At 39.5% G+C, this 23,747-nt stretch overlaps 1 protein-coding gene and 1 pseudogene across 3 annotated transcripts in view; both read right to left on the bottom strand.

Annotated features, from left to right (window-relative positions):
* Window positions 1-23,747, bottom strand: part of MAP3K20 (mitogen-activated protein kinase kinase kinase 20) — a 166,423-nt gene that overhangs the window by 92,100 nt on the left and 50,576 nt on the right. For all 3 annotated transcript variants that reach the window (XM_058664646.1, XM_004577056.3, XM_036493009.2), the window contains exon 3: window positions 6,148-6,235. In XM_058664646.1, the coding sequence (XP_058520629.1) occupies window positions 6,148-6,235 (88 nt within the window). The remainder of the gene's footprint in view (window positions 1-6,147; window positions 6,236-23,747) is intronic.
* On the bottom strand, window positions 12,034-12,131 carry LOC118757921 (U6 spliceosomal RNA; annotated as a pseudogene).

The raw sequence follows: 23,747 nt of genomic DNA, 5'->3' as shown, positions 1-23,747 counted from the left end.
AAGATCTTTCCCTGTCTTTCTCTCTGCAAATCTGCCTTTCAAATAAAAATAATTAAATCTTTAAAAAAAGAAAAGAAAAACAAGGAAGGAAGGAGGGTGGGTAAGGTGGGATATATGATTATGCTCCTAAAACTTCATAAATGACATACAAGAAATTTGCTCACTTCTTATAAATTTTTAAAAATTTAAAAGACACTTTTATTTTTCCCTTTGCAATCTGGATGTCTTTTTTATTTCCTTTTTCCTGTCTTATCACACTTGCTGGAACCTCCAGAACAACACTGAACAGATGGTATGAGAGTGCCACCTCCCTGCCTTAAACAATCTTTTCAACATTAAGCCTTTTGTAGATGTTACCTATCAGGTTGAGAAAATTCTATTTCCAGCCTGCTGGTACTTATTACAATTGATTATTATGTAGTTTTACAAATGCTTTTTCTACATATTGAAATGATCATACAAGGCTTTTGTTCTATTATCTGTTATCATATCTTGCATCTAATCGATTTCAAATGTTAAACCAACCCTGCATTTCAGGGATAAATTCCGCTTGGTCATGCTGTGTAATACTTTCTATGTGTGGCTACATTCAATGTGCTGATACGGCAAAGGATTTCTGCATCCATGCTCAAGAGGTATATTGCTCTACTGTTTTCCTACTATGCCTTTGTGTAGCTTGGCATCAGGATAAGATGGCCTGATAGAATACTGGTCTACTTTCTTAGAGTATGAAAATGACTGGTGTAATTTCTTCTATAAATATTTGATAGAATTCTTGAGCAAAATGACCTGAGCCTGGACTCTTCTTTCTGTACTGCTCTTTCTTTTTAAATGTTTATTTATTTGTAAGTCAGAGTTACAGAGAAAGAGGGAGACACAGACAGAAATCTTTCATCTGCTAGATCATTTCTCAGAAGGCCACAACGGCCAGGGCCAGGTCAAGGTGAAATCAGGAGCGTCATCTGGGTCTCCCATGTTGCACTTGGGCCATCTTCCACTGCTTCTCCAGGCGCATTAGCAGAAAGCTACACTGAAAGCAGAGCATCTGGGACCCAAAATGGTGTCCAGGTGGGAGGTTGGAACTGCAGGTGGAAGCTTTATTTTCAACTCCACAGCCCCGGCTCCTCTGCAAATATGTTAATAAATTGTAGTTGTTTTTCATTAATGTCAGTTTTGTTCAGATTTTGCTTCCTCTTCGGTCCATTTTAATAATTTGTGTCTTTCTGGAAATCTGTTCACTGTATCTAAGTTGTCTAATTTGTTGGCAGGAAGTTAAACATAATCACAACGTTAGCCTCTCTTTTATTCCTAACTTTGCTAATTCATATTGTCTCTATTCTTTGTTGGTCAATCTAGCCAAAGGTTTGTCAAATGTATTGATCCTTTCAAAGAGTACATTTTTAGTCTCATTAATTTTTTTTATTTTTAGTTTATAAATTCTGTTCTACTCTTCACTATTTCCTTAATTAGCTGACTTTGGTTTTATTTTATTCTTTGTATCGTTTCTTCAGGCTAAGGCTTATGTTACCAATTTCAGGCATTTCTGCTTTTCCTGAAAACTTAAATTTCCTTCTAGGTATTGCTTTATCTGCTTTACCTATTCTATAATTTTTGTATGATGCATTTTCATTTTTCTTCATCCCAAAATATCTACAAATATATTGAGGTTTCCTCTTCATGAGTATTTAGAAACATATAGCTAATTTCCAAAGATTTGAGATTTTGCCAAATTTATTTCTGTTTTTTGATTTGTAGTTTAATTCCATGTTCTTAAAAACCTTTCTAAAAAAATCTGGTGACATATTCTACAAAGGGTCTCTGCCTTATGGTGGTTAGATTTGAAGCCTTTTTGATTTTATGACATGTGAATTTCGTTTTCTTTCTACCAAGTGATACACACTGTGATGTTGCATTGTGACAGCGACCCACAGCAAGCAGTCACCCTCACAATCATAAGGTCAACAACAGATACCCCACAGTGCCTTGTGTGCCCAGTATCTTCTCCATATTATGCTTTCACATCCTCTCATGTCCACAAAGTACACACCTGCATGGCTAGTCCACCCAGTGTTATAGAAAGGGCTTTTCGTCTGATGACTTTCCCAACTTTTGTCTAATCTAAGTATTTTGAGCACATTTAGGGCAGGTTAGACTAAGCTACAATGTTCCGTACCTTAAGCAATTTTGACTCAAGATATTTTTAACTTTGGACTTGATAGATTTAAAATATCTTGAGGCAAAAATGCATAAGGTACGGAAAGTCATAGCTTAGTCTAGCCTACCCTAAGAGTGCTCAAGGCAGCTAAGAAGTTAGCCACTGGTGAAACTATTGTTCCCATGTACATGAGAGGTTGTCCTGCTTGTCCCGCTTTCACGGTTTTCATTATGTCTTTACCCAGCAGTCTGACAGTGGTTTAGCTGAGGTTCTTTTGCAATTATCATATTTGGGTTTGCTGGACTTCAAGCATGTGGATTAATGTATATTATGAAGTTTAGAACTATTTTGGATGATATTATCAAAGCATTTTCCTCCCTCTTTTCATGCCTTCCTATTATGGATTTATTAATATACTTGCTGCCCCACAAGACTCTGAGGTTCACTTCAATTTCCTTCAAATGTTTTCTATTTGTCAACTTGGATAATCTCTTGTCTATCTAGCTTTCACTGCACTGTCTCAAGTCTGTGAAGTCAGCCTAGAGAGCTTATTTCAATGATCTTTTACATAATTTAGAGTTGCTATTGAGTCTTTTCCTTTTATTTGTTGATGTCTAGTCAGCTGAGATTCTCTCTTGGTTGAGTCATTGTTTTTATGCTTTCCTTTAATTCTTTAAACAGTTTCCTTCAATTCTCTGAATCTTTCGATACTTCAAAAGCTTTATTAGTATCTCAGGGGAACTAAGACACTATTTGCATTGATGGTGTTTTTTTTCCCCGAACACGGGCCACATATATTTACTTCTTTTTAGATTTTTATTATTTTTTATGTTAGATAATCAACTCTGGATTTTATTTCTTGCTCCATGAAAATTGTTCTGGATTTTGTTTGCTACCTTGCCTGTACTAAATTGATTAAATTTGTCTCCCTTATAGGTTTTCCCTACAAATGATTTCCAATTGCTCCTGTTTTGTCTTGTTTTATCTTGTTTCTTTTTCCAAGCCACCCTTTTAGGGATCATCCTACATCTGAATAGGTTGTGAAGTAGCCAGTGATTACACAGATGCGCTCAGATACCTATGGCGAATAGGTCTACATGTAAGTAATAAGGACACTCTCTGCCATTGTCCATGCCCACAATGATGGACATATGACTGTTTATGAGGAACTATACTATAGTAATGATACAGGGGAACTCAGTGAGTGGGGAGGGAATTAGGAAGGGGATAAGGGAAATTCCAGGTCTTATGGAACTATATCATAAAATGATACTAACAAATAAAACTTCTCAAAAAGCAATCAGTTATGTTTATAAACACACCTAATGGGCATATCCAACAATCCTAATGTTATACCACTGAGTATTTCAAATGTGTGGTAAATACCCAGAGATGATGTTGCATGGAGAACCAAAAAGTACTCTGTTTCAAACATCTTGGGCTACAAGGCAGAGGAGGTACTCTAAAAAACTGTCAAGAGAACTTAGAAAGTCATTCCAATGGTGATGAAGACAACTCAAATGTGTAAGACACAGGGTTACATGAATCGTTTCATGCATGTGAGGGTCTAAAAAGTGATCCTCCAACATATGAGTTGCTAAGCTATTTTAAACAGGCATCTGATTATTTCTTTCGGTTTGTTCAATGGAAATTGAGGACTCCCAATATAGCATATGTTATATGCTTTTCAAATTTCACTCCACTTCTCCCTAGAAAATACCTAATTGAACTTAATTTGCTTTAATTTTTAAGAAGTCATTAAGAACATTAAGCTTTCGAAGATGCTATCTCCCTTTGAGTTTTATGGTAACAACAGCTGACTTTGACAAATATATAACATATAGCAAATGCTGTTGAAGCAAAGTACTGTTACCATGAAGTGTAAAGTAATGTTAGAAGTGTAAAGTATTGTTATCATGTACAAAATACCACCAAGTCTAAACGTAGCTTGGAGTACAACTGATAAAAAAAATAGAGAAAATACCTGAATTTGTTATAACAATATGGGATGACTGCATCCAACTTTCTAACAAGAAAAGGCCAGCACAATATCAAAACATACAAACTAGATGTTTCTATGCTGTTCTAAAATAAATCAAGATCAAGTGAAAGAAAATGAGATTGGGCACTTGAAAATTAGCAGGTGTTCCACGGTTGAGATGCATGAGGATTTGGACCTGCTGACAAACCATGCAAAACCAGTCACAGGGTGGTGATAGGAGGCTACACAAAATATGTAGACAGTATCAGAGATGACACAGTCCCATGAAATCCCCTAGGCTGCTGGAACCCTGAGTCATTTCCCATGGGAATCTTGGAACCCAGGCTTCCAGCCACCATTTACCAGCTTACCCGGTCCTTTGGGTGGGGCTTCTGAAATCTGCCCTGCTGCAAAGGAACTACCTGATCTAACTCCTTCCTTCCATCTCTCCCAAGGGTTCCCCAAGGATTTACAAGGAGCTTTGCCTGCATATACACATACGTGAGTAGGAACAGCACAGAATTTAAAAAGGTTTCCCAATATCAAAGAAAAATATAACCCGTTACTATCTTTCTTTCTTTCTTTCTTTCTTTCTTTTTTTTTAACTTGGGAGTCTCAAGTTCCACTCACAGTTTCTTTGTTGAGCCAGGGGAAAAGATGTTCATTTTCCTTTTGAACAAAATAAATGGGCAGCTGCCTCTTAAGATTCTTCCCCTGGTCCCCTTGTGAGCAAAGCATACGGACCTGTGAAGGTTTCACAAACACACATGCACAATACTCCCTACTCCAGAGATCATCTATTCTAGTCCCTCCGTTCACATGAGAAAACTGAGACATGGAGATTATCAGGGACACATCCAGGATGCTATGGCAGAATCAAGACAGGATTTCACATCTCCCAACTCCCATTCCAGGGCTCATTCCATTCCATCAGTCTGATAAATCATTCTTTTGAGCCCTCTCTGTGAGTGGTAACAGCTGCCTGCTGCCACAACATTTCCACTTAGCAGACAAACTCCAGTTGAATGGATGCAAGTCATTCAAGCTTCCTCCCTCAGCGCCTCCAGCATCCTAGGAAGATGACAAGGTTCCCAGAAGGGCTGGGGGGTCAGTCTGTTGGCTTGACTAACTTTGTTTCTCTTTAAACATCCTTCTACTAAGACTTGTTTGTGGAAGAGACACAGGGTAAGTGCCATCATTCCTAATCCACTTGATTTTTTTTCAGTCCAAAACTTGGCTTATGTATTGCCACACATGCACAGGGCATGGTTTGGGCCTGATGCTAATAATGGGGCCAGTCTTTTAAAGTTTTATTATTTGTTTTTGCTTTAGCAAAGTTATTGCTATGAAATTAACTAAACACTACAGTTGTCACAGACCAAAATCTGCTCACTAAATGGTACAAATAGGAGTATAAATTACTTAAATCCAAGTGTCCTGTGTTCTTGTGTGGCAAAATTTTCAAAATGTTCTTTTTTGGAAAGAACATTTTTTTTGCCAGTTATAAACTGCTGCTCTAACATACAGGATAATTTAAATCAAGGTCATTACCAACTCAGATGACCAAGCCTGAAAAAATACTGTTCTCATGTTGGAGATCTTGGAGAGAGAATGCTCCAGTGGGATTAAAATGCCATGTAGAGAATTACAACATGAACAGCTCAAGAAATCTTAATTTATAAAAGGTCAGAGTTACAAAAAACATCTCTCACTTCAACTAATTAAATAAAAATTTAGTTACCCAGCACCTTTAAATATTGGTATTGCAGCTGTGAGAGCATTAAATAGCATTTATATGGATATAATTAGCACAATTAGACATGGGTAGAAGGGGAAACACCATTCTTAATTATATTGATATAATCAGTTTTATTAATGCTTTATAGCAACAAAAGTGACATCTGACAGTAGCACACAATTCACAACTGAAGGCAATATTAAGCATTTCAGCATGGTAAGGAATTGAAAGCTTGGTAACTGGGGAGAGAAAGGAGCCAAACAGAGTGCCTACCTGTGACGATACCATAGTTGGGAGGCTCGAGAATGACTCCGTAAAACTGGATGATGTTCCTATGACTCAGCACACTGAGGATTTCTGCCTGTACACAAGTCAAATGTAAAATTCCATAAATGTTCACAATAAGTCTAATAAAATAAACTTACTGTTCAGGTTTTCAACTATGAAAAGATCAGATTCAAGTAATAGCCACTTAGGTGATTCATTTCATCACTCAGGGTAATTGCTGACCTGTCGTTCTGCACTGAGAAGACTGAAAACATGCAGGTGTCAAAGCGGATTCTTGGCCTTCAGTGGTGACTTGCTGGCACGACATATTTGTACATTTTGAAATGTAGTAAACATGAGAAAGCTGCGTTGATGAGTGGCAGAATAAAAAAGCTATTTTTATTGCTTTATTTTAAAAATAACAAAATGGCAACTTCACTGTGTATCTGCTAGTATCTACATACAGAATGACCCCTGGATAGACACATACATTCATTCAATATTTTGTGACTTTTATGGATATAAAATGTAGCCAATGAAGAATTATACATGCAGTGAAGTATAAACTACATACAGAAAAAGTTTTGATACTTAAAAAGTTTTCATATTATTTGGAAGACAAAGAGCTTCCATCTAGTGGGTCATTCCCTAAATGCCTGCAACACCTGGGACAGCTCCAAAAATTCATGCTTTAAATTTTTATCCATGTCTGCTAACAAGGAAAAAAAACAAATGAATGTCTTGTTAACACTACTATGCATAAAGTCGGTGCTTTGCAGCATCTGGGATGCTGAACAGGTCATCAACTGTGCTGTGCCAGGGCAGCTTCTGGGACTGAACAGGCTTCTCAAGGAGACCCGGCTCTGCTACTACATGCTGGAGGCTCTGAGCAAGCTCTTTAACTTCTCTGAGACTCAAGTTGCCTCATGTGTAAAATGGGTCAAAAATCAACCCCATTGCTTGGCAAACACCAGGTACTCATCCAATGTTCATCCCCTCAGACATCTTGCCCCATTCTTTATAATGAATTCATCATTCTGAGTTGAGTTTATGAGTTCAGTTATCTAGCACTGGATTCCACTTACATATCTGTACTGCTTTGAGTTTGTCACACTGACTTTCTGTAGGTACTCACGTTTTCACTGAATTACCGTCACTTAACATTTCCAGGGCATTTATCTTACATGACCCTCACACTTTATCGTATTTGAGTTGAGAAAGGGGCTGGTGGGCTGGCTCAACTGGCCAATCCTCTACCTCCAAGTGCAAGCATCCCATATGGGCACCAGTTCATGCCCCAGATGCTCTGCTTCCCATCCCGCTCTCTGCCTGTGGCCTGAGAAAACAGTGGAGGATGGTCCAAAGCCTTGGGACCCTGTACCTACATGGGAGACTCAGTAGAAGCTCTTGGCTCTTCATTTCAGATCAGCTCAGTTCTCACCACTGTGGTCACTGAGGGATGAATCAACAGATGGAAGATCTGTCTGTCTCTCCTCCTCTCTGTAAATCTACTTTTCCAATAAACATAAATCTTAAAAGAAAAAAAAAGGTTGGGAAAACTGGATACTTTGATTTGTTCAAGCTCATTTCCTTTGGCTCAGTAAATGTAGTTAATAAATTCAAAGTTCCTATCTTTGACTCTATAAATGTATGTGTATATATGCATACATACATGTGTATAATATATACATGCATGTTTCATATATATTACATATATGTGTATATGTCTCCCCTTTTTGTTCTTAAAAAATTCCAATAAAATCATGAGTCCTAACAATTTTTTAAAGAGAAACTTTACTGGTAGTTCTCTTTTTTACATTTTTAAAAAAGATTTATTTTTATTCCAAAGTCAGATATAGAGAGAGGAAGATCTTCCATCTGATGATTCACTCCCTAAGTGGCTGCAACAGCGGAGCTGAGCCAATCTGAATCCAGGAGCCTTTTCCAGGTCTCCCACACGGGTGCAGGGTTCCAAGGCTTTGGACCGTCCTCCACTGCTTTCCCAGGTCACAAGCAGGGAGCTGGATGGGAAGCGGGACTGAAGGGATTAGAACCGGTGCCCATATGGGATTCCTGTTGCATTCAAGGTGAGGACTTTAGCCACTAGGCCATCATGCTGGACCCCCTTTTTTTAAAACACCTTGAAAAAAGATTCTTTCTTTCTTTCTTTCTTTCTTTCTTTCTTTCTTTCTTTCTTTCTTTCTTTCTTTCTACCTACCTACCTACCTACCTACCTACCTACCTACCTACCTATCTAACTATCTATCTATCTATCTAGAAGGCAGAGTTACAGAGGGAGAAGAAAAGGAGAGGAAGAAGACAGAGGGACACAGGGCGAGACCAAATCTCCCATCCTCTGATTTATTCCCCAAATGGCCACAAAGGTGAGGGCCAAGCCAGACTGAAGCCAGGAGCCAGGAGCTTCATTTGGATTTAGCACAGGGGTAGCAGGGGCCTAAACACTTGAGCCATTTGCTGCTGCTTTCCAGACTACGAGCAGGGAACTGGATCAGAAGTGGAGCACCTGGGACAGCAACTAGCAGTAGCTTAATTTGCAGCATCACAGCACTGGCTCCAAGAAACTTGAAATTTTGTCCAAGAACATGGTAAATAGCACAGCCAGGTCCTAATGTAAGCAGTCTGCTGTCAAAGCCTGCTCTAACCACTAAACCATAATGTTTGACTTCATAAGGCTCATTTCAAGACAGAATGGGACATTAGTTTACAGGACATCTACAAATGACAACAGGACTAGAAAACCCCAATGCCCTCTTCTACTGAGTCACAGAAACGAGAGGTAAGTTCTCATGCTCTCCCTTTTGGGGACTTAGCTACGTCCGTACTATGAGACTTGCTTGGCTTCCAGACACTCCACTGTGCAGCCTCAGGTCAAGAACTAAGACCTAATTCTCCCCGAGACCATCAGGCCAGTCAGCAACAACCAAATTTATAGCTAATAAAACCAGTTAATTGCACAGCATGAGGCAACCTCTCTTTATGCAAAAATTACATGGTTACAGGGTTTGGAACAACTCTTACAATCTGATTAGCTAAGTGCTTTATAATATTACTCCACAGTGCAACGGAGTTTGATTATTTACATCCCATAACAGAAATGTTTGAGACATTTATTATGGAAATCTACAAGATCATTTAGAAGAGTTCAAGCAAATTTAATTTTAAAATAGTCTGGAAAGTCCTTGGAAATCATTTACACTCCAATTAGTCAGCATCTTGAATACCTGGATTCTTCAGCTAAATTAATAACAATTCTACCATTTTTGTTCTGTCGGTATGTTCAGACAACAATGAAGCACAAAGACCTGGGCACAACATATACACACCATCTGTGAGACTTGGTCACTGAGGGCAAAGAACAACAAACAAACAAAACACCAAATCCTAACAAACACAATCAGAGTAAGGAAAATCTGGAATCGGAAACTTAAGGAAGGAAGAGATTTAACGTCTTCTGGTCTTTTCCTTCCTAGTCCCCAACTGCAATGACCAAGCTCTGCATTCCCCAAGGCTGCTCTCTGGCCTTAATTTCCTATCCTTACACCCATCAAACCAGCTCTTCAGTTCACCAGATAAATGAATGCCTCTAGTCTCCCAATTCTTTTCAGTTTTCCCTGGGCAATAATCTAGATTCTGTTGAGAAGATACAGACATCCAGTCTCGCTCTCTCTCTCTCTCTTTTTGACATCCAGTCTCAAAATGTCTCTAAACCCAAAGGCTGCATGAAGACACCAATGTAACATCTTCATAATCCTATAGTTTCACCAACCTTTGCTCTTGCTTGCATCCTTGATGTTGCCTCACAGTCATAACTTAACCCTGGGGTTCCAAGCATCCCAGGCAGCAGGAAGAAGGAAAGTGCTAAAGGGTATCAGGGCAGCCTCCTGAAAGAGCTTTTTAGAAAGCTGACCCAATTCTGCAAATCTCACATTCTTACATCTCTCACGTTGAAGCCCTACATTCAGTGCAGTTCTAACCTGGGTACAGTGGCACATCTGATACAACAGGGTTTGTGCTGAAGACCAGGAGAATATTTATTGCATTAACAGTTAATAGTTCATGCCACATCTACCAAACTATCCATGATCAAGATTCTGCTTTTCACATAAGAATTTTTTGGGTATTCTACAGAGGGATCCTCATAAAGTTTGTAAAAAATGTATATGATAGAAGATCTATGTATGGATCTCAAAACTTTTGCAACAAAATATACTAATCTTTTAAGTCTATTTTCTATGAACTTTTAAAAGTTCTCTCATATGACATTCTATGCTCTTAAAATATTCCCAAAATATTCTTTCAAAACCATAAATCCATAGTCTCTAAGCATGAAAAGAAAATAATAATTACCTATTTCTCTGGTCTTCATTACTTTTAGACAAACTGTTATAGCTTACCTGAGAGTTAATTCGTTGTATTTATGATGTGCAGATAAGTGAAAGCTATGAGTTATTAATAGTAATTTTGAGTCTCTCCAGTTAGCTCACTCATTCTCTATTCAACACTCACCCAACAAATATTTACTGAGTATCTACTACACGCCAGGTTCCATGTTATGACGCTAAGGATAATGATGAACAAGTTAGCCAGACCCCTGCCCACCTGAGGGCTCAGAATGCAGTGGGAGAAGATGGCCAACAATGATGTAAAAAATAAACAAGACAATTTTCACAAGGCAGATGTGCAATGGCCTTGACTCCTCTGGTGTCCTTTACATTTGCCCTTTTTTCATTTTTCATTCTCAGGTTGCTACCATACTCTCACATTGCAAAACAAGTGTAGTTTCCATCAGCTCTCCCATCTCCACTGATCACTATATATATATACATATTTTTTTTTCTTGAGAAAGGAATACCCTTCCTTCACTTTGACACCTTTTGTCACAGGTCCTCCTACAACCTTTTTCCTCAGGACATCTCTCTCCATCATTTCTGTAATATTTTATCTCTTTTCTAGTTATATCTTCTAAGTCCAAGACAATACTTGAATTTCATCTCTTTAAAAATAGATAACTTTTTTGGACTGTCATATTCTTCCTGAACTACTTTCTGATCATTAAAACTTTCTGAATACTTTGTTCTACTTACTTAATTTATATTTGCTTCTTAATCTCATTGTATTTGGCTGGATTTTTATTGTGTTGCTAAAGCTTCCCTAAGTAACTCTAACTTGTGACTTATCAAATGTCTTACACAGATTATACTCTGAGTTTAAAAACTAAATATGGTCCTGGCGCAATGGCCCAGCAGCTAAAGTCCTTGCCTTCAACATGCCTCGATCCCATATGGGTGCCAGTTCTAATCCTGGCAGTTCCATTTCCCATCCAGCTCCATGCTTGTGGCCTGGGAAAGCAGTAGAAGATGGACCAAAGCCTTGGGACCCTGCACCTGCGTGGGAGACCTGGAAGAACTTCCTGGCTCCTGGCTTCAGATCAGCACAGCACCAGCAGTTGTGGTCAGTTGGGGAGTGAATCATCAGACAGAAGATCTTCCTCTCTGCCTCCCTTTAAGTTTCTGATATTGTTCCTTGGAATCTGTACTCTTTCATGAATCTTAATATGTACAAAAAATAAGGATGAAATGATGCTGTAAGTCCTGTCAGGAGAAATAAACTCCCACCATGAAGGGCTTACAAGGACAAAACAAATGTACTTAATGATAATGTGGCCATGACCACTGTGAGGACAGCCAAACACTGTGGAAGAGCCATGTGGAGGATGATGAAAAGCAGCCACTGGACCATGAATAACAGATTCAATTTCAATTAATACTTGGAAGGTGGGGAGAGCAGCATTCTTATCAGAGGCACTAGCTAAAGTAATGGGGAAGAGGCAGCATGGGGCAGGATGTCTGAGAAATACACAAAGGACATATCAGAGATGGGAGATGCTAATGGGTCATCCCTGCGCAGGGGCCATGCTAATCTTCTCTGAATCGTTCCAATTTTGGTACATGTGCTGCCGAAGCGAGCACAGAGATGCTAATGGAATTGCTAATAGACACAACTAACATATGCCAGTCTGATTTTAATGTCAAATGTCAGTTGTAACCACACCAAAAAAGTCAAAATACATGTTAAGGTTTTAAAGAGATCTAAGATCAGCACAGCTTATAGAGGTAAAGGAATTATTACTGCACCATCCGTTGGAACTAAAAGGTTACCTACTCCAGTTGTCCCTAAAATAACAGAATATCCTTAGTAACATTCTTGTTAAAATTATCAGAGAGCATGCATGCACGTGCACACACACACACAGACAGAAAGTACTCTCATCCACAGTTCACTCTGAACGCCCACACAGCAAAGCCTGTGAATCTAGAACTCAAGCCACTTTTCCCACACAGGTAGCAGGGATCCCAACACTTCAGCCATCAGTCAACTGCCTCCCAGGGCCTGCACCAGTGGGAAGCTTGAATCAACATCCAGAGCTCTGAATAGGACTCAGGCACTCGAACGGACCTGAGGGAGCCTTGGCATCTTAACTGCTAGGCTAAACACAGTTCACCTCCCATCCCAACATCTTGAATAATATTCTAAGAAATAGGCATCTCCCTTTGACTAAACTCTCCCAATGGTAGGCTAACACTGGGGAAAAAGTTGAGTTATTGCTGAGAATTTGCAAAATACTTACTTAAATAGGAGAGGGCAGAGACATAACCAGTCTCCAAGGCCAGCAGGATGGGGAGTTAAGTGGACCGGTAGTACCAACATCAATCATGACAGTGTGTGTACATGTGCATGCATATGTGTCCGTTCAAGAACAGTCAGGGATTGTTGGTCATGAAGACAAGAAAAAAAAAAAAAAACAGGAAGTACCAGTAGGGTAGGAGGAACACGAAAGGCACAGGAACTTCCCCAGTATGTGGGTGCTCCTCTCCTGTGGCAAGGCAGGTTAATCAGATCACCAGCAGGACACTGCATCACAATGCACCAAACTCCATTATTGACTCCTCTTGCCTTAAATTCTGTGTTCACAAAGCAGTATCTTGATCGGGTTGTTTCTCACATAATTGATCTTAAAAATCAGTATTATGGCTTTATTTCTTTAGTCAGTCAAATATGTTACATGGTTCCACATCCTTGAGTCCACTCAACTCTGAACCCAAAAAGCAGAAGGAATCCCACTAGAGAACTATCAGGACAGCTGCTAATACCCTTGGGACTTCCCCATGTCCTGTAGCAAGAAACTGGTTTCTAGAGAATCTATTCCATTGTGTGGAATTACCAGACTTGACCTACGTAACTTTGCTCATCAAGCATGTCTTCGTTGTGCCACATCCATTATAGCCCAGACTCTTGTTGCTTCATTCCAAAATACCACCACTTTACCCTAAACTCTGATTTTTCCTCTTAAAGTTTCAGCTTGGTGCCCTTGATTTGATCACAACTCTACTTAATATCTTATTGCCTCTGAGCAAGAAGAAAGAGTTCCTTTACAGGCTCTTTATAAACGGCAGTTAATGATACTGCAAGTGGACACATTCTTCCATGCCTACCGACTGAAACAGTGTCTGTGTAATGAACACTACTTATTTTGTCCAGGAATGCTTAGAGCCCTGGTGAGATCAGACATAAGCCTCAGTCAGAGAGCTCTCCATGTGGCTCTCTTCTCACAAAACAGACTGTAGTCATCACTGAAGTCCCTGAGAAAATTTTAATACTGTTTATTGACTGTACATAACTCTCAAGACTCAGGGAATGTTCTGCATGTAAACAAATATAATCCTGATGTTGACCGATATAACACACCAATCTGCAACCCAATGTTCTGATAGCCAAAGACATTTAACAAAAATCGTAGAAGGTCATTGTTTAAATGATTTTGAGGTGTAACAGTTCAAAATTGAGCCCAAGGATAAAGAAGAAAATGAATGAGAATATCAACACATTTTCTAGGAGAGAGATTATAAGGCATGAGAATATGGACTCTGTTAAGAGTCTTCAGAAAGATACATCACATACTGATACCTGTGAACTGGACCACAAAATTTCATTACTTAAATATTTTGCAATTGATAAATGGAATAACTACTGACTCAGAAGTAGCACACTCATGCATTACGCTTGCTATGTATCAACAGTGTCTCATCATGTTACAAGTTTAATTCATGAGGTAAGTACCATCATTATCCCCGGTTGATCTCTGTGAAACTAAGGAACAGAAAAGTTAAGCCAATGGCCCACAGTCAGGCAGCTGAGAAACAGGGAAGCCAAGATTCAAATTAGGCAATCAGTTAGCAAAGCCTAGGAATTCAATCGCAACATACAAATATCAATTCTCCAAATCATACATATGCACAAGCCCCACATATCTTAGTATTATGAATGAACAAACTCACCTGCGACTGTGCTCATGACTATGCTCTGATACACAGTGAATGCACAAGCATGCTAACTGGATCTGAGTATGGAAAGAACTCCAGAATCAGCCACCAGAGACCTAAATTCTAGTCTAAGTTCAGGCTCTTGATGCAATGTAATTTGGGTATTCATATTATGTACTGATAAAACATCAAACTGTGCAGACAAAAAGAACAACCTAAATAATCTAAAATCTCTAAAAATAGCACTGTGACTGCATCTGATCTAGTTGGTAGGGAAAGGCCTGGGAAGTTCCCAGTGAATCTAGGCATACAGCCAGGATTTAGACTAAGTGGCCGAGACAGTGGTTCTTCCACTCAAACCAACCACAGCCTTGGGTCCGGCTCAATGACTCAGTGGCTAACTCCTTGCCTTACATGCACTAGGATCCCTTATGGGCACCAGTTTGTATACTGGCAGCCCTGCTTCCCAACCAGCTCTTTGCTTGTACCCTGGGAAGGCAGTTGAGGATGGCCCAAAGCCTTGGGATCCTGCACCCATGTGGGAGACCTAGTAGAAGCTCTTGGATCCTGGCTTTGGATTGGCTCAGTTCTGACCATTGTGGTCATTAGGAGAGTGAATCAACAGATGGAAGGTTGTTCTCTACGTATCTCCGTCACTCTGTAAATATACCATTCCAATAAAAAAAATAAATCTTTACCAAAAAAAAATAGCCTTGCTGCTCTGCAGAAAATCTTGCTTCCATTTCATGGTGTACAAGCTGGCCTAGTTAAGTCTCTTAACTTCACTAAACTTGCTCTTCACTGGTACAATAAGAAGACCAAACAGATTACAATGGCTGTAAGGACCAAACACATTTGAGTCTGATTCAAGACATGTTAGTAACTAGAAAATGTACCCGTACTGAGCAGAAACAAAACTTAAGAAAAAAAGATATACAGCAGTGAATTCAGACACAACAGATCATCAGCCACAATTATAAAATGGTCATCAATGATTCCACAGTCTATATGGGAAGCTAAATGTGGCCACACGACACATTAACTGGCTAATAAGAGGTGAGAAGTGACAGGGTCGGTGTTTGTTGTACAGCACATTAAATCACTACATGTACCATCCTTTATCAGAGTAATGGTTTGGGTTCCTGGCTGCTCCACTTCCAACTCCCTGTGAATGTACACTGGAGGGCAGCGGAAAACAGCTCAAGTGCTTGGGTTCTTGCCATATACCTGGGAGATCCTGATGGAGTTTTAGGTTACTGGCTCCTGTCTGGACCAGCCCTGGCCAATGCAGCCTTCTGGGGAATGAACCAGAAGATGGAAGACCTCTATCTCTCCCTCTACCTAACTCTGACTTCTGTGTGTGGGGGGGTGCATATAATTTTTTTTTTATCTTTCTTGATGGTTGCAATAGCCACATCAGGGCTAAGCTGAAGAGAGGATCCAGAAGCTACCTCCAGATCTCTCACATGGATAACTGCGCCCCAAACACTGGGGCCATCTTCTGCAGATTTTCCCAGTCGGGACACGAACTGGCATCCATATGGAATGCCAATGTCACAGGCATTGGCTTTACCTGCTACACTGCAACACTGCCCTATAAACATATCATTTTTACTGTTTTTAATTTTTTAAAGATTTATTTATTTTCATTGGAAAGTCAGATATACAGAGAGGAGGAGAGACAGAGAGGGAAATCTTCCGTCCGATGATTCACTCCCCAAATGGCTACAACAGCAGGTGCTAAGTTGATCCGAAGCCAGGAGCCAGGAAGTTCCTCTAGGTCTCCCACGCAGGTGCAGGGTCCCAAGGCTTTGGTCCATCTGCTACTGCTTTCCCAGGCTACAAACAGGGAGCTGGCTGGAAACTAGGGCAGCCAGAACATGAACCAGTGCCCATGTGCGATTTCAGTGTACAAGGCGAGGACTTTAGCTGCTAGGCTACTGTACTGGGCTCAATATACCATTTTTTAAAAAGATGTGAGAAGTGAGAAGCTTTCATTCACATATAAAACAAAACAAAAAACCAAGAAATGTGTTAATTTCCTTAAACCACCCACAAAAATGAACTCAAATGAATCATACAAGAGGGCATTTGATGGGGCAGTTAGAGCACAGCTTGGGAGCACAGATCTCATATCATGGAGCCTGGCTTCAAGTACTGGCTTCATATTGGATTCTAGCTTCCTGCTAATGGGCACACTGGCAGTCAGCCATGACTCATGTAGTTGTATCCCTATAACTCATACAGAAGACACAGTATAAGTTTCAGGTTCCTGGTTTCGGCCTGTCTCAGCCTTGGCTGTTGATTTTACAAATAAACAAATAGATTTAAACACACACACAAACACACACACACCATAAACATACGTGTATGGGGTCAGGCACGGTAGCCTAGTGGCTAAAGTCTTTGCTTTGCATGCACTGGGATCCCATATGGATGCTGGTTCATATTCTGACTACTCCACTTCCCATCCAGTTCCCTGCTTCTAGCCTGGGAAAGCCTTGGGACTGCACCCATGTGGGAGACCCGGAAGAAGGTTCTGACTCCTGGTTTCAGATTGGCTCAGCTCAGCTCCAGCTGTTGCAGCCACATGGGGAGTGAATCAGTGGACGGAGTATCTTTCTCTGTCTCTCCTTCTATCTGTTAATATGCTTTTTTCAATAAAAACAAATCTTAAAAAAAACCCAACAGAAATGTATGTGCTAACATACTAAATCTCTCCAAAGGAAATACAGAAATCTTTATAATCTCAGACTTGGTTACAGTATGAAAATACAAGCAACAAAAGATTACTTAACATTTTTTCTTGGTGTCTAACTGCGTTTGGCCACTTGTTAAAATTTGATGGATATGTAAAATGTGTGCATTCAAATATGAAACTCTGTTGCACTAACCTGTTTTTGTCTTCTGCCTTTATCCCAATACTACCCTGTCTTGATTGCCAGAGCTTTGCCACAAATCCTTACAATCACTTAGCATGAATTCTCCAGCTTTGCTTATCTACAGATCAATATTTAAGGGAAAAGTGACATCTTCATAATGAGCTTTACAGTATGTGGACATGGTACACTCTCCAACTATTTAGGTCTTTTTAAGCTTCTCTCAGCCATGGAAGCTTTCAGCATAAGGGTTTTTCCATCTCTGTTGCTCAATTTATTTCTATGTATTTTGTGTTTGATGTTATTGCAAATAAAATGTTCTCAATTTTGTTTGCTGAACTGCTTGTTGCTGGTATATAGGAATGTAACTGTTTGCTATAGTTCAGCTAAGTTAATCAACCAGTTCCAGAGTTTGGTTTGTAAGTTCTTACGGGTTTCTGTATATGCAATCACTTCACCTACAAAGCCAGTTCGACTCCCTCTCAGATTGTGACTTGGGTTGTTCTTTCTTGACTTATTAAGCTAACCGGCCCTCCCTCACATCACTGACCACAGGCTGGTGCAGACCCCTTGGCCTTACAGGTCGTGGGGAAGAAACGCTCATTATTTCACTGTCAAGTTAAAATGTAAGCTGCAAATGTTTTGGAAGATGACCTTTTTAAAATTGAAAACAATGGAAACGTATTTGATGGCCACGGATGTACTCCACCTTGGAGAAGGCTCCGTATACACTGGCAGAGCATGTGTATTTTGCAGTTGTAAATAAAGACAATATTCTTATTTTCTTAGAGTGGTATGTCCAAGGCTTACAAATATCACTGACTTAATTTAGTTCTGCCAATTCTGGTTCACACAGTTTGAAGTTCTGTAATGAGATACACACTCATTATGGCTATTCTGTTTAATATTATATAGCCCCCTTTATTTTGTGTTCACTAGCATAAGGTATGTTTTGCATCTTTTTATTCCCAATGGATCTTTTATATTTAGAATCTCTCTTATCGGTAGCATGCAATTGATCCAGCCTAGCAATCTCTGCTTTTCGACAAGTGCGCTTAATTAGTGTGAAAAGTAATTACTTAAGTTTACAACACTTTTTTCCTAGTTTCATCTCTGTGTTTTCCTGTTTACCCTTCCCTTGATCTTTAATATTTTTTTCTTTTCCATGTTTCATTTTTACTGCTCCCCTGGCTTCTTAGCCATAACTCTTTGTTGTTGGTGTTCTTTCTTTCTTTCTTTCTTTCCTTTTGTCATTTTTAATAGTTGCTCTAGGAATTCAATATGTATCTTCAACACTGCCTATACAGATTTAATTTTGTGCTACATACAGAAGGAAAAGTAGTCTGCTCCCTTCCCACATCCTTTGAGCCACATGTGAAGTATTTTAATGTACATACATTATAAAACCCCCGAGCGACTCCTTGTTAGTCATCCTCTGTAGAAATTCACAGAACGGTAACGTAATGATTTATATTTGCCCTCATGTTAATCATAACTTTATTCTTTCTTGTAGTGATGACATGCTGGTAATAAATAACCTCAGTGCTGGTGTACCTGAAAAAGTCTTTATTTCATCTACAGTTTAAAAGAATATTTTAGTGTCATATGGAAATCCAGTGAGTAGGTTTTTTTCTTTTCTCCTATTCTTTATTTCTTGATGTACTGCATTATTTCAATCTACCAAAATGATTTGCAGGTAGAAGCCGTGACATGGGTCTGGTGTTTTTGCTTTTGTTTTGGGTGCTTGCTGAGCTCACCAGAGCAGTAAGCCCATGCTGCCCCACTGAGCTAGGGGAGACAGAAGTCATCTTCTGCACATCCTTTCTCTGCCTTTTCTTTCTGCGACTCCAGTTGTACAGACATTAAACAGAACCGAGGGTTCAATGTCCCTTTGTAGTCTTCAGATTAGGTAAATCATATTACTCTATCTTCACAGATATTGACCTTTTGTCCTTCCTAATCTGCTATCACATGAAATTTGTATCCCTGGAACTGCAATCTCAGTTGATATGTATTAGTTTCCATCTATTGAGTTACTCCTTGTTCTCTCTCCCTTTTAAAGAAAGGCAGAGTTGGGGGTGGGGAGAGAGAAAGAGAGAGCTCTTTCGTACACTGGTTCACTCCCCAAATGGCTTTGATGACCACGGCTGGGCCAGGCTGAAACCAGGAGGCAGGAGCTTCATCTAGATCTCCCACATGCTTGCAAAGTACTTGGACCACCTTCCACTGCCTTTGCAGGTGCATTAGCAGGAGCTGGACTGCAAGTGGAGCAGCTGGGACTCCAACAGGAATTTTTATAAGACATCAATATTTCAGGAAATGGCTGAACATTCTATATATACCACCATGATGGCCCTGCTGAATTACTCATTTGTTCTCTTATTCTAATAATATTTTCCTTCAAACATTTGAACATGATTATAAAAACTATTTTGAAGTCTTCGTTAATTAAAACTAAGTTTTTTAAACTGTGCATTGGACAGAAATTTATTTCATTATGACACAGTGAAATAAATACTATTTAAATATAAAGTATATGTAAGTTATTAAAAGGAATAGGTAGTTCTATATATTGTCACATAAAAAATGCTTCAATCTAATAAATTAAAATTCAAATTGCAATATACACATATAAAATCATAACCTAATGTTTAACTTACTGCTTAATTTTATTTGAAGAAAAAAGGACTGGAACAGATCTCCCCTCTGCTGGTTCCCTCTGCAGCTTATGATAGCTGGGGCTGTGTCAGGTCAAAGCCAGAAACTGGGCACTCAGCCTGGGTCTCCCACATGGATGGCAACAGCTGAGGACCTGGGCTTGCATTAGCAGAAAACTAGATTTAGTAGAGATGGACTCAAACTCAGGCACTTCAACATGGGTGGGGCACCTTAACAACTGCTCCAAATGCCTGTCCCCATATCATGACTGTTTAATTTTCTATCTTGAGCTAATTCTAGATTCACGTGCAGTTTTAAAAAGCAATTTAAAGCAATCCCATAAACTTTTCATTCTGTTTCCTCAACGGACACTGACACGGCACACTCTACCACGTGCATTCAGAGTACAGCAGTCCACCTGTGCTGGGGTATGAGTGGGTGCGTGTGTGAGTGTAGTCTGCACACTGTCACCCACTCAGACACTGTCACAACTCGGCGGAGTTTAACGCAAAGTCTACTCTGCCACCCTCTTCACATGTCTTCCATTTGTAAAGGAGGAAAAGCACTAGTGTATTATAAAGGCAGAGAAAATTACCTCTGGAAAGTTACTAACAAACTGTTATGTTTTCAAGCACAGCACTGCAAAGATGGGCAACTGCCTTTTTTTTCTGCACCACCATAATGTTTGATTTTTTTTTAATTTACCATGACTTATACAGCACCCTGTAACAGGAAAAATAACATGTGGAAAAATACAACATGGAACTATCTAACTGAAAGGGTAACAAGGTCATAATGATGAAAATAAAATGATGAAAATAAAAACTTAAACTAAGCATTATACTAAAAGTATAAACTACAAGTTTTTAGGCATCTACCCTTCTCTTAACTAATGTACTGTATTCAAATCAAGTTCCTTTACTTAGGTCAGTACTTGTCATTTTTAGTGCTTGGAAGAGATTCCAAGAAACAAGAAAAATGTTTCTAAAAACTAACAGAAAATGAAGAAGCTAAAAGTGGAGTTACTTTACCTACAAAAAAATAAGAATTACACAATGTATAGGCACTTAATAAAAGGCTTCTGGAATTCATGGCTTATAAAATTAGCATTACAGTACTTGTCTTCTTTTATCTTTAATCCAGAGAAAGTGCTGTCTGACGGCACAGGGTAGAAGTTAGAAGAACTCAGAGGAGACCCTGCTAGTAGTCACATCCTCCCAGAGGAGAGAGAGAGAGAGATGATGCCTGGAGGCTGGGGAGTTCTCCATCAGGAGGGATCCGAAGGAGAGCAGCAGCTAAAGGCCTGCTGGTGGGGGGGGTGTTTCAGCGGCTGTGCAGGCAGCAGCCTCTGTGTGACCAACTCAGGCCTGTCCCGAAGCCAGTAAGGGCACCAGTCACTGACTAGCTCCAGAACCAGAAACCCAAGATCTAGCTCCAGGCCTTCCAGTGGGATTTGGGTCATTACATTGAGCCCATTTCATCATTTGTAAAATAAACAAATAAACAAGACATTTAGAAGCAACAGTACTTGCCAAGTGGTAAGGTACTATTTGAGTAATATTATTTCTCACTGGAGGACAATTCAAGCATACAGCGTTAAAACCTTACCAAGAAGCTACTTAAACCAGACATGAAGCAGAACTTTCAGATTCTAAATACCCATTTTGCAGACAACCTGTAAAATGTTAACAGATACACTATTCTCCATATCTGGAAGGACTTGGATAGAACTGTAATCTAGAACAAGCAGCTGCTGGAAATACTAGATAAAGAAGAAAAAGGAAATGAGATTTTGCTGCTAACATCAGTGTTACCGAGCACCTTTAATGCTTGTCACAAACACAGGGTATGTGCTGGAGACCAGGCACAAAGGAACCTGACAATCTGTGTAAATTCCAAGCTGGCAAACCAGACACCATGGCCATCAAACCAAACCTACAGCCACCCAATCTCACCCTTCTGAACTTCAACTACCGATTTCTAAAATGCGGAATGGAGGCCACTGGATTTGAACAGTTACTGAAATTTCAGCTTAGTGCTGTCCTAGACTTCCAAGGCAGATCTTTTACAACTATTTCTAAATACACCTGTTAAGCAAAACATCTACCCCAGCATCAATCTTTCATCATCTTTCAAATCTTTTCCATATTACATTTATGTGTCTGTACAAAATAGCCAAATATTGATTCATCCATAAAAAGGAATTCAACACACACTCAGAATGTGTAAGTTTTATAATCATGGACACATTCAGATTTTAAATATTCTCTTCTAACTTCATACCTTTTCAAATAAGCTATTTACCTGGAATAAATGAAGTTTGTTAAAGGAGAAAAAAATTGCCAAGGAAGTCTTCAAATAACTTTCAGTAAGCTGGATGGTTGCAGAGTACTTTTATTTTATATTACTTAAATCTCCCAGCCCAAGATGCCAATGATGCTAATGTCAGGAAATTTTATGTACATTATGATTCAAATAGTGCTTTACACATTGTACAATTTTTTTAAATGTTCTTCTCTTTTATGGAGTCCCATTTCTTTCTTAGGACACAGATTTTCAACAGAATTATTTTATAAACTATGACAGCACATGCCTATTCCAGAAATAAAAATAAAAATAACTACACTTCTTTTCCACCCTTATGTACGATTATGAGACAATTTCCTTTACATATAAAATTATTCATCCAGAAAAAAAATCTTCCCAAGTTGACATTTTAATTAAAATGGATGCCTCTGTCATCTTCTGCCTTTCCCAGCAGAGAACTTAGGTCTTTATCATCTCTTCTTTACACACCTGCGCCACACTGGGTCCCTCAATAACAAGGCGATTTACCCAAGTACAAAGGATTTAATCCCATCATGATTGCTATTATTCTTTAGGCCAAGTGTTTTGGCTGATTCCTAGTCTGGATTCCAAATGGAAATTGAGGAATTTTGCATATAAATTTAATGGCAAAGTATCATTGCGTTTAAAATACTTTTTTTTTTTTTAACCAGAGAGAAGAAGAAAGAGCTGAATAAAATCCAACACTTTAGCACTCCCAGCAGCAGACACAGGAGTCGGGGGTCTTCGCAGGCAAAGCTCACACACATAGCCAGCTCTCCATCCTTTTCAGGTGTGGAGAGAAATCAGGAGGACCAGTGTTCCGGAGATTTTCACAGCCCTGCCCCTGAAAAGGGGCTGCTCCTTTCAAGGAGAGGCTAGAACAAAGCCCTTAATGTCGCGGGCCTGAGAGCCATCCACATCAAAACCAGGTACAGTGGTCCTCACCTCAGCGGCTGGCAAGCTGCAGGATGGATGTGGGCACTCTTCTGCCTAATAAAGTCTGAATCAAACACTTTGCATCTGATTCTCCATGTGAGCTTTTATGCAAACTTCTAAAGTGCAAGGAATCCTGGGGTGGAAGAGCTATTCTGAGAGATTTCACATAGTTCATGTAATTAGGGAAACCACTTCCTTTGATTGTAAGTGTTCAAAACAGCTGAATTTCTCCTATCAAAGGCACTCTGTGATTTGGGTCACCTCTTTTACTTTTTCTTTGATGTTCCTCGGGATGAGAGGTGAAGCAGGAGAGCACATTATTTAGCGTAAAAAAAAAAAAAAAAAGATCTGGCTTTTTGTTTTAGGGATTGAACTGGGGCCATTCAAAAAGACTGTCATTTAGAATCTTCCTTTCTTTCTCACCCTCTGCTGTTATCCTCCTTTTTCGAGGCTCTTCAGGTGC

The sequence above is a fragment of the Ochotona princeps genome, chromosome 5 (genome assembly GCF_030435755.1).
Source record: "Ochotona princeps isolate mOchPri1 chromosome 5, mOchPri1.hap1, whole genome shotgun sequence".
Lineage (NCBI taxonomy): Eukaryota > Metazoa > Chordata > Mammalia > Lagomorpha > Ochotonidae > Ochotona > Ochotona princeps.
The sequence above is the reverse complement of the archived record's forward strand: the minus strand, read 5'-3'. Positions and strand labels throughout refer to the sequence as shown.